General features: G+C 42.9%; 2 protein-coding genes across 2 annotated transcripts; both read right to left on the bottom strand.

Moving 5' to 3' along the window:
* Positions 1-626: 626 nt before the first annotated feature.
* Positions 627-2,336, bottom strand: LOC148295451 (uncharacterized). Its single transcript, XM_088250174.1, has one exon. The coding sequence runs from the start codon at positions 2,334-2,336 to the stop codon at positions 627-629; it is 1,710 nt and encodes a 569-aa protein (XP_088106300.1).
* Positions 2,337-5,806: 3,470 nt separating this feature from the next.
* On the bottom strand, positions 5,807-10,228 carry LOC110768882 (linoleate 13S-lipoxygenase 3-1, chloroplastic). The gene is made up of 8 exons (XM_088250492.1): positions 9,655-10,228; positions 9,259-9,539; positions 8,607-8,844; positions 8,167-8,496; positions 7,802-7,995; positions 7,288-7,589; positions 6,900-7,163; positions 5,807-6,713 (listed from the first exon to the last, which is right to left on the bottom strand). Exons 1-8 carry the CDS (start codon positions 10,025-10,027, stop codon positions 5,957-5,959), a joined length of 2,739 nt encoding a protein of 912 aa, XP_088106618.1. The 5' UTR covers positions 10,028-10,228; the 3' UTR covers positions 5,807-5,956.
* Positions 10,229-11,093: the final 865 nt, after the last annotated feature.

Below are 11,093 nucleotides of genomic sequence, written 5' to 3'. Positions count from 1 at the left end.
ACAAAAGCTTTTGGGTAGCAGGAAGCAACTCATAGTGTAAGTAGGAATAGCCTGGGCCACCACCTTAATTAAGATTTCCTTGCCTGCCATACTGAGGGTCTTGTCCTGCCAACCCTGCATCCTCTTCCAAACACGCTCCTTAATGCTCTGGAAGCAAATATTTTTTGAGCGTCCCACCACCATAGGCAGCCCCAGATAAATGTCATGGTGAGAAACCTTGTTGATGCCGAGTTGATGGGCCAAGATCCCCTGAACGTCAATAGGGATATTTGAGCTAAAAGCCACAGTACTCTTTCCACAATTAATTTTCTGTCCCGAGGCCCGTTCATATAACTCAAGGATATGTCGTAAATGGTAACAGTTAGCTGAGTTAGCCCGAGCAAAGATAAAGCTGTCATCCGCAAAGAAAAGGTGGCTGACGCTCGGTGCCCCACGACAGATGGTGATGCCCTGCAGCTCCCTACGACGCTCGGCCATATTAAGCAGGGTAGTAAGCCCCTCTGCACAGAATAGGAACATGTAGGGCGAAATAGGGTCCCCCTGACGAAGACCCCTAGAAGGATGCAAGTTGCCCCGAGGCTCCCCATTAATAAGGAAGGAATATGTAACTGTACGAACACAGGCCATCAGCAGGCCATCAGCATTTCCACCCACTGAGCGTGGAACCCCAGCTTCAACATGACCTCCTCCAGGAAATTCCACTCCACACGGTCATAGGCCTTACTCATGTCTAGTTTAGTTGCCATGCAACCCTTCTTGCCACGTCTACGTTTACGTAAATGGTGGGCCATTTCAAAAGCCACAATGGAATTGTCAGAAATCAATCTACCCGGAACAAAAGCGGACTGGTTTGGGGAGATGATGTGATGAAGGAGTCCTTTTAACCGGTTTGCAAGGACCTTCGCCCCAATACGGTAGATAACATTGCACAGGCTAATAGGGCGAATATGAGACATATTTCGGACCTCCCTCACCTTAGGGATTAAAGCAACAGAAGTAGAATTGATCCTTGAGACTGCCCCCGGACACCGAAAATACTCAGTGACAGCACGCACAACGTCGTCCCCAACAATAGCCCAGTATTTCTGATAGAAAAAAGGGGACATACCATCCGGCCCAGGAGCCTTGGAAGGATGCATTTGGAACAGAGCATGTTTTATCTCAACAGAACAGAACGGCTGCATTAGGGAATGGTTCATCTCAGGCGAGACCCGACACTCCAGGTCATCAAGAATCTCACCCGTCCCCTCACCCTGAGCAGACGAAAACAACTGGGTGAAATAATCAAGAACCGTCTTCTCAATCCCAGCATCGTCAGAATGCCACCTACCCTCCTCATCAAGGATACCCCGTAACAGGTTCCGCTTTCGGCGATGATTGGCATGTTGGTGGAAGAACCTGGAGTTTTTGTCCCCCGCTTTCAGCCAAATAGCCCTTGAGCGCTGCCTCCAATATATCTCCTCCATATGAAGCAGAGCGTTAAGGTCACCCTGAACCACCCGTTTCTCATCATCCAAGGAACTAGAGTACGGAGCTTGGAAAAAAAGGGCCAACTTCGCCCGAAGGTCAGAAAGTCGCCGTGCAGTATTACCAAATTCCGCCGAACTCCAGGTTCGCAACTTCAGGGACGTCGATGATTGACGTTTCTCGAAGCGTGTAGTAGGGTTCAACCAAGACCCAGCAGACCAGCTCTGCTGCACCACCCGCTCACAGTCAGCATGGGCTGACCACATCTCCTCAAAACGAAACCGCTTTCGGGATGGACGACGACGCCGCGGCTGAGACTGGAGAACCACGAGGATGGGCAGATGATCTGACGCACAAGGGTCAAGATGCAAAACATACGAAAGAGGGAAATGGTCCTGCCAGTCCGACTTTGCCAAAGCCCGGTCCAGCCGTTCACGGATTACCTCACCCGCATAGTTTCGCTTCCAAGTAAACTTGTAGCCAGAGAAACCCAAGTCCTGAAAAGCACAGAGATCCACAACCTCACGAAAACCATTCATCTGCCGATCACTACGAGGGAGCCCCCCCTCCTTCTCATGCGCAAAGAGGAGCTCATTAAAATCACCAACACAAAGCCAAGGTAAATGATTATGCAAACCCAGCTGAGAAAGCAACACCCAGGACTTATCCCGGTCGGCGGTTGCCGGAAAGCCGTAGAAGCCCGTGAGACGCCATCTCCCAGCCACCCCAATAGAACCAACTTCAGCATCAATAAAGTGATCCGAAAAAGACTTAATAAACAACTCAGTATCATTGTTCCAGAGTAGAGCCAAACCACCAGATTGGCCCCTGGAACTCACGGCCAGAACATGCGCAAAACCAAACCTCATTTTCAACTTGTTCATGTGACCACTACTACAACGGGTTTCACAAAGGAAAACGATCGCGGGAGATTCTTTTCGGATTAAACTCTTTAATCCATTAACTGTCCAAGGGTTCCCAAGTCCTTGGCAGTTCCAGCATAGGATATTCATTGGGACCGGCGGGGCTGAGCCGAAGCAGCCTCCACCGATGAGTTCATTGTAGTTGGGTCAGTATGGCACCTAAAACGTTTTTGGGTTGGCAGGTCATCCCCAAAAGGAGCAACATGCATGCGTCGCTTGGCTGGAGTGAGGTCAGGAGGAAACTCAGAAGCAATACGTTTTGCCATACGTCCTTTGCTGCTGGTTTTGCATGACCAACCATGCACAAAATTACTGTCAGCCCCTTGCTGTCTAGTTCCCATAATGTGCTCAGTGGTTGGCCCAAGAAGGAAAGGATCAGACCCAAGTGGCTGGGCCACATCAGCCACATTGTTTCCCAAGATAGGGCCCAAGCATGAGTCCAACGATTCCCCAAGGCCTAAAAGGTGGTGGCCAGAATGATTTACCAGTGGCCCACTTGACAAGAAAGCAGCAGGTGTCCTATAAAGATTTTCAGAACTATCAGTGTCAAAAGGCAAGACATTTGCACGAGAAGGTTTCAAAGAGATCGTTGAATCCACCATATTAGAATCATGAATCGGTGTGCCAAGGAGCATAGGTTGGTTCCCAAATTCCATGGGGTTAAGTCCCATCCCAAGCGCCAGAGAATGTTCCTCCGACAAAATGGCGGTGGCAGCAGTACCAAGACCAGGCACAGAGTTCAAGTGCAGACTCTCCTCCTGTTCCACTGTCAGTGCGGGGATGTCAGACCCAGCGGTGCCCCCGAAACCCAGACCAGGAGTGTGGTCAACACCTGCCACTGGATCAGAGTAACGCCGACCAGGTGCACGACGGCGGCCTCTTGGTTGGGGAGGTGCTGTAAATAAAGTATCGAGACTTGGTGCCGGCCCAGTGCCCATCCATTCTCCGAATAGCTGCTCTGATTGGGTTCTCATAGTAGCGGTAACAAAACTACAATCATTTTCCCCATGGCCAAGACGCCCACAAGCAAAGCAGAAGTTTGAGAGTTTCTCATAACAAAATGCAATCCATAGTTTGGAATGATCTGACCGTGGTAGACCAAACCCAGGTGGAAGGGGTTTACTTATGTCAACCAAAACACGGACTCGGAGAAAGCCCCGAAGACCACCTGCTTGGACTGGGTCCTTTACTTGCAAAACATCACCAATAAAATGCCCCAGAAGATTAGCTTTTGCAATGGTCATATCTTTCAAAGGAACACCATGTGCTTGAACCCAAAAAGGTATACGGTGAAATTGAATTTCTTCAATAGCCAAATCAGATGGCCAAGGTTGAATGGAAGAAGAGAACCCCATAACTGACCAAGGCCCGGTATCCAGGATCCTTTTGGCCATTGTCGCATCACTGACAGTAATAGCAAAGATTTTATCCTTCACCTCCACTATTTTGGCTTCACCAAAACCGCTCCAGGCCTTCTTGAGAATTCCCTTTGCAGCTCCCCTGTTTGGGGGTTTGTCTGCAATGATGGTTCCAGCTAACATAGTCCCCGCCTGGACCCCACCAAGGTCAAGACAATCCCATTGTTGAAGGAGCTGGTCAGCACTTAAGGTATTCTCTGTCATTTTGAAAAAAGAAAAAAGTGGGTCGATGGTGAAAAAAACAGGAAGGGATAAGAGGTACAAGTGAAGGGAAAGAGTTTTAAGGAAAAAGGGGAGGGTAGTTTAAAGAGCTGAATTGTGGTTTGAGGGTAAAGATGGTGGAGAAAAAAGTAAAGAGTGAAAGGGTAGGTGAGGACTTGGACAGAAAGAAAGGTAGACGTGGAAAGAGATGAGATTTGGAACTAGAAGTTGTCTAGGAAGAACTCAAACTAAGTTGGAAAAAAGAAGAACAGTAATACCACGAAGGATATGGAAACTCTCAGGTAGAGAGGGAAGCTCTCAAGAAGAGAGAGATTTTCGAAACTCTTAACCTAAAACTTTTTAGAGTTGCCAAAATGTTTGGTTAAAAGCGTTGAAAGAAAGGGGAAAAAAAGAAGAAAAAAGGAAACACGTGTTGTTGTTTAAGGAGCCCACGTCATTGTTGAGGAAGGATGGCTCCTGATATGTCAGGAGCCAAGCATTGTCCAAATGAGAAACCGCCAAGATAGACATTGAAAAAAAAAAAAAGAAGAAGAAGAAAGTAGCCGCACCCATATTCCCAAAATGAGGGCCCAGTGAGAAAGGTGTGCTCAAAGTGAGAAAGTTTTGTTGATGGGCTATAGGTATATTCTTTAAATTTCCAACCAAAAAAAAAATCTTTAAATAAACATTAAACCTACCTTAGCTATAGGTCTATTCTTTAAGAGCACTTCCACCCATTTGTCATGGCAAAGGGTAAGGGTAAAGGGTAAGGCAAGGGCTATTACTATTCACGTAAATAGTGGTAGCCCTTACAAAAGGTTATGGTGTTTCCATCCATTGTCATGGCAACCGAAGGGCAACCACTATTCACATAAGATATGATGAGAGAAATTTGTATAGAGTTTTGGTGTGGGGAAGTGAAGAATATGACTAAGTACTTATTTTTTAAAAATTCTGAAATTTTTGGTATTTTTTTAGATTAAAATTTTTTTTTTTTCATTGCTGACATCAGCAAACTCAGGCAACAGCCCATGCTATTCTTGCCTTTGGGCTGGCCTGGTTTGGTGGGACCCATGATCTACCAGGGCTGTAGAAGCCCGCTGGAACTACAAATTGGGGCTAGGCCCCTTGTTGCCCGGGTTGGGGGGACACCAGTGGAGATGCTATAAGGAAGGCAAAAAAAAGCCTACCTAGGCTAGGGTTGTAGCCTTGTAGGTAGCTTCGTCCTTGATCCCACATGATCTCACTAAGACCTAGTATAAAAGATCCATCTAGATCTACCTTTTCAAAATAAGAGATTTTAAAAGTCGGACCAAAAGGACTAGGTATAAACAAAACCCAGTACAAAAATTGGGGAGAAGCAAAACCCAATATAAAATTGCGGAAAAAAATCTCTTTACAACATGACGGAAGAGAGAGTCGCCCAATTTATTAGTCGAAGGGGTTGGTTCCAAGGGAAAATTCCTGGAACCAAAGGGGGTTGCAGAGAAGAGAGACCAAGAAGAAAGGAGAAGAAGGATCAAGAGTTCCTTATAGTTTAGACTATGCTTATATTAAAATTATGAAAAATGTAAGGACCAATAACATTGACCAGTCAAAAGCAAACATGTGCAGGGCCACGCTCACACTAGCTTTTATCACATTTTTTTGTTTAAATTTTAAATTAGCGATAAAGCTTTTATCACATTTAGCTCATAAGGTGAGTAGAGATTTCCATATTGTTCTAGAATACAAAAAGTAAGATGTTTTAAATAAATAAAAAAGTCAGTGAGATTGTCAGAGAATAGACAGAAGATGTGACCAAGTTGAAGAAAATCGATTAATTACGATCAGCTGTAGTATTTAACATATTCATCATCCACTAGATACCCAAAAGACATATTACATTATGTTATTAATTATAATTACAAAATAATAAACTAAATTCATGAGCCCTCAATTTTGGACTCAAATTGAAACACTATTAGGCACACCCCTACAAGTGATCCCAGGTTCAGAACTTGGAGCAAGCAGCTCGTAAGGCAAAACACCAGCCCCGCACCTGTGCTTAAGCTTTGGATCACTGTTCCTCTTTTCGATCTCCTTCTCAATCTCTATCATCTCTGCAGAAAACTTGTAAAATGCCTCAACAATTTCTGCATCACCTGACCACGTAGAGGGCTGCTGCCTCTCCCCAAGATACTCTTCATCTGGTGAATGTGTGGACAATATGTCCACAACAGCCATGTACTTGATGGCTTGTAGGACACTAGGCAGTGAAGAGAGGAAGTACTTTTGTGGGTCTGATATGAAACTTGCATATTCAGGGTCATTTTCTTCTGGTATCAGCCTTCTCATTAGGGGTGGCCTGTTGGGCACATACCCTCCATAAGGGTACTGGCCAAAGTTGAGTGCAGCATGTTGTGCTGATGCTAGCCAAATTAGAGTGCTGAGGATAGAGACTAGGTCATCTGCTGAGGACAATGAGGGCCACCAGTTTTCGTGGCGGAGATCTGCGTGGCCTACATTGATGGACTCTGAGTACCAATTTTGTAGCTCTCTGTCGTTTCGTATCAGGCTCGAGTCTGGGTAGTAATGGTGCACATAGGTTCGAACCCAGTTCTCAATTGCACCCCAGATTAGCAAACCATCACTGCCATATGGGTAATCTTCGAGCACAAGTCTCACACCCTGGGGTTGTGTTGGGTCAGGCACTGCCATGCCCCTGCATCACAAAAATCATGCACCAAATAAGATTAGCCAGAGAACACAGAAAGACAACACATAAAATGGGAAAAAAATAAAAAATAAAGCTTTGGGGAAGGACTTCCTTGTCCCATGGCCTGACAAGTACCATCGAGTTAAAACATAACATGTATTAAAGAATCTTGCTAAGCTCTTGGTATCGTACCTTTGTACGAGATCTGCGGGAAGGCTTTCACGGTCAAAGCGCCAGTTTTCGTATGCAGAAGAACTAATTTCCATGGCATAGCGGCCGGGAGTGAAGCATGACTCAATAACACCATCAGCGTTGATTAAGATCTGGCGAGCCAATGCATTGATCTCTAGTGTATATCTCATGTGAGGATCCAAAAGCTTGTAGATTGGGTGCATTGCACTCAATTGTCTATGTGCTGCCAATATAAATGGTTCTAGGGTAGCATGGGTACGTAGCCTGCAACCAATGCAACAAAAATTCAGTATAATAAAAAAAACTTATATATTATACAAGAGTTAGGCAAGAACATCAACTCACACATAAGGCGGTTAACTAATATTATCGCGACAACTTTACTTACCAATGGTGTACGAGTTGGTGGACCCCGGCATCGTTGGCGCAGACATGGGCCTTAGCAAGCTGCCACATCCAATTGGAAGTAGCATCAGTTGCAGGTGTCAAAACACGCTTTGATCTCGAACTTGGTCCTGAATTTGGGAGGCTAAGCTCTATGGCAATGGGCTTAAGAGCTCCGGTTGGTGTCAAGAAATAAAGGGTACGAGTTGCATATGCTTTTCTCCCATCCAGAGCATTAATTCGATCAAGAAATGGAAGGTAAACGTCATGGTAATCCACTATGTACAACTTGTTCTCATCCAATGCCTGCACAAAATATAAAACCAAAATGAGAAACGCAAGAAAACACAATTGAAGAAAAGAATTGTTATTCGCATTCTCAGTTTAACATAAAAAAAAATAATTTTTATTATTTTATTATTTTCCAAGTGGAGTAGATTTACAAACTCGAAGTCTGAACAGCAGTTCTTAGAAAACATCAAAAGTATTAAAATAGAAAATGGTATAATTGGTGTTACCTGTTGCACAGTCATGCCATGGATATTAGGTGTAATATGCTCTTCTTTGAGTGCAGACTCTAAAGGCCCATAGATTTCAGGATCAAGTTTGCTCACTGGTGGGAAAACTTTGAGCCTCTCAATGCTCGATGGATTAACCCCTGCCACTGCTTGACGGGCAAATTCGTCATCTCTCAACCAAGCTAGCTTGTCCTCTGCACATGGAATCAGATCTTAGTTAATCAAAAACCTAATCAATGATTTAAATTAAATAATGACTGCGCACTGCATGTATTTTTTATATGCATAGGGATAGTGGGCACATGGAGGGATTATAATTTTTATAATAATGTATAGTGATTAATTAAAAACATGATGAAACTCACTGCTTAGAATCTTGGGCGTGTCATATTTGAGAATGCCCTGGTTATAGTCTTGGAACTTGCTGACCATATTTGGCAATGGAAGTTTCTTTAGGAGCTCATCTTGCAGCCCCAATTTAAGGAGGATTCCTTCACTGTAGAGGCTGTCGATGTCGCCGAATACCCGGAAATCTTTGTCACCCTTGAAACTAGACATCAAGGAAGGGATCAAGTTATGAAGAACACCCTTGAGCCTCCCAAAAGAAAATGTGTCCATTTTTGACTCCTCAAACTGTTCATCTCTAGGAACATACATTGGTAGTGGCTTCTCAACCCTGCTCTCTGCTGACATATCTGTGCCACAAACAAGGCAGAATAAAAATTAGTTACATATTACAATAGTATATTTTCAGACCGTCTGACAAGAGAACATTTACGTGTTAAAATATTTGAGCGTAATTTACCAGTATCAGTTGGGAGGCGACCAGTGCGACATCTTCTTGGATAGGGAAATTTTTGACCACCAACTGTAGGCCTAGCTAAGTCAGTTCCCTTATCAGGGTTTCCCAAATCATTATACAAAGCATAGTCATAGATCCTATCAGATAATTTTCTGACTCCACTTCCATCACCCCTCAAATTCTTCAGCTCTTTCTGTCTCAGTTCTTTGAGCCCCTCAGGAGTCTGGTTTGGCAAATATGGCTGCTCAAAACAAAAAATTACAAAAAATCAATATTTATTTAAACATGCTGCCAAAAATATTAGTTCTGTAATATACAAGTATAAAACAAAAGGACGGAATGATATCATGGACCATGGTAGTCGGTAGCCTTTAATTATGGGGCCCAATGGCCCATGACCTAAACCAATTAATGAGTGGCTCATCAAGGGAGAACACAGACAGAAACTGAGTTCATGAAAGAAGGGACCAGGCAACTAAGTTAATAATAACAATAATATTAAGCTGCTAGCCATGAACCATTCAACTTTTCTGACGTACCAACTTAATTATTAGTCACTTGCAGATATTCAAAACCTAATAAATTAGAAGGTTTGACTTTCCCATCTAGGCAAACCATGATCAATGGAAAATGGAAAAAATGAAATCTAATCTACCTTGTTGAAGAAGACTATTCTTTTCCCAGGGTGATCTTTCTTAGATTGCATCCAGGAATTAACTGGGAAATGTAATGGACCGCAGGCGAAACCTTCAAGGGTTATAGTTTCCAAAAAGAACTCTTTTTGATGCTTGTTTGTAACCGTGATTGCTCCTGGGATACCAAAATTTGAGTCCACCATAAACTCAGCTGTGTAATTAACCCTCTCTGCTTTGAGATTAGATTTCTTTGACCAGTCCTTGAGCACACCTTCACTGCTTTTCTTGGGTGCCTTGGTTCCTATAAAAATTTGAGGAAGAACCAAATTAGCAACAATTAAAAAAAAAAGTATTAAAATTCTCAGTTGGGTCCAAAATATTAGCAAAGTATTCCCAAATAATAGAAAGTTGCTTACTTGGGTCTATTTCAGTGCTGATGAGCTCCAAAGCAATATTTCTACCAATTTTGTCTGTGAGAGCATCTAAGTGTTTGGAGATGGTCTCTTTCAAGTCCTCCTTGATCTTGTTCCTCACAGTCACAACAGCTCTCACCTTGAACTTGACAGGCTTCTCTGCAGAAAAAACAGGCACAATCTTCACCAAATCTTCACTGATGGCAGCCACAGTACCCCTGTTAGCCTTCCTCAAATGCTCCCTCCTCCTCTGTGAAGGAACCAAACTTGGTCTGACCAAAAACTGGTTCTGATTTAAAAACAATTTAGATGATGATGAAACAAATTTAGACTTGTCCATCAAAGAAGTACCCATGATTTGTTTAGTCAGTGCCATCTTTTCTGCCTTAATTCTCTGCACAAACAGAGTCACTCTGAAACTCAATTTGTTCAGAAAGTTTGAGTCTTTTTGCTTTGTGGTTTGTGCAGAGAAAGAAAAAAAGAAAGAAAGAATGGTTGTTGTAAAAGAAGTGAGTGCAGAATATGCAGAATATGATGAGTTGGTGTCTGTGCTTTGTAGTGTATATATATACAAAAGAGAAAATGAGCATGGCAGAGGAAAAGTTGGGGTCCTGTTGATCTCACCGTCCACACGTTTTTTAGAAATTGTGCTTGTGAAAAACACTTGGGTTTTACTTTTTAATGTTGGCTTTGTTTGTTTTTTGTATTTTTCGTTTCGGGAAACATATTTTTCATTTGGGACTTTGGAGAAGTTCAAAGGGAGGTCCCGAGTCAAAGCGAGTTTGTGAGTTTCCGAGTAAATACGCGGTGTGGGGGAAGGCAAAGGGAAACTGGGATATGTTGAGTGCAAAGGACATGTGTCCCCTTGTCTTCTCCAAAAATGGCAACTGTGTCCCTGTTCATTGGAAAGTTTCATGAGTGAGAAGTTGAATCGTGTAAAAGCAATCCACTTTACTAGTCTATGGTCCATAATCCATGGTTGATTTGACCAAATTTGAAGTCTTTGAAAAATATTTTAAATTAACGTTTCATTCTTTCATTGAAGTTTGCTTCTTGTTTAAAATTTCCACAAAACAAAAGGTTTTTTTGGGTATATCTAGTGACATTTTAGTACCTTGTAAATGATATGAACGAAAGCACGGCCTCAATTGAACGAAAGTGATTGAGGGCACTACCTAGTGTCATAGTCTCCTAAAGAAAAACGACACATTGCATTCATAATTTAAGCTTAATGATTGTCAATCATAATGACTTATACAAACAAAAAAAACTACATAGGATTAATAGAAATAAGGAAGCACAATAACCACAATGAACTCCTCCGTATATGGATTAACCCATTTAATGAGCTTTGATAACTGAGGTTGAAGAAACTGTTGGAGAGAGATTTTCTGATGTGACTCACCTATTTTAGAATTCCAAAAATATTGAAAAAGCTGTTA

This window comes from Prunus avium, chromosome 3, assembly GCF_965620075.1.
Source record: "Prunus avium chromosome 3, drPruAviu1.hap1.1, whole genome shotgun sequence".
Taxonomy (NCBI): Eukaryota; Viridiplantae; Streptophyta; class Magnoliopsida; order Rosales; family Rosaceae; genus Prunus; species Prunus avium.
Note: the sequence above shows the minus strand (reverse complement) of the source record. Positions and strands in the feature narration are given on the sequence as shown.

Excerpts from the sequence above, each read along its gene's own strand:
- LOC148295451 (XM_088250174.1), bottom strand. The coding sequence starts at position 2,336 with ATGAGGTTTGGTTTTGCGCATGTTCTGGCCGTGAGTTCCAGGGGCCAA.
- LOC110768882 (XM_088250492.1), bottom strand. The coding sequence starts at position 10,027 with ATGGCACTGACTAAACAAATCATGGGTACTTCTTTGATGGACAAGTCT. Across the intron at positions 8,845-9,258 it reads GAATAGTCTTCTTCAACAAG|CCATATTTGCCAAACCAGAC; the intron begins GTAGATTAGATT and ends TGTTTTGAGCAG. Across the intron at positions 7,590-7,801 it reads ATGGCATGACTGTGCAACAG|GCATTGGATGAGAACAAGTT; the intron begins GTAACACCAATT and ends TATTTTGTGCAG.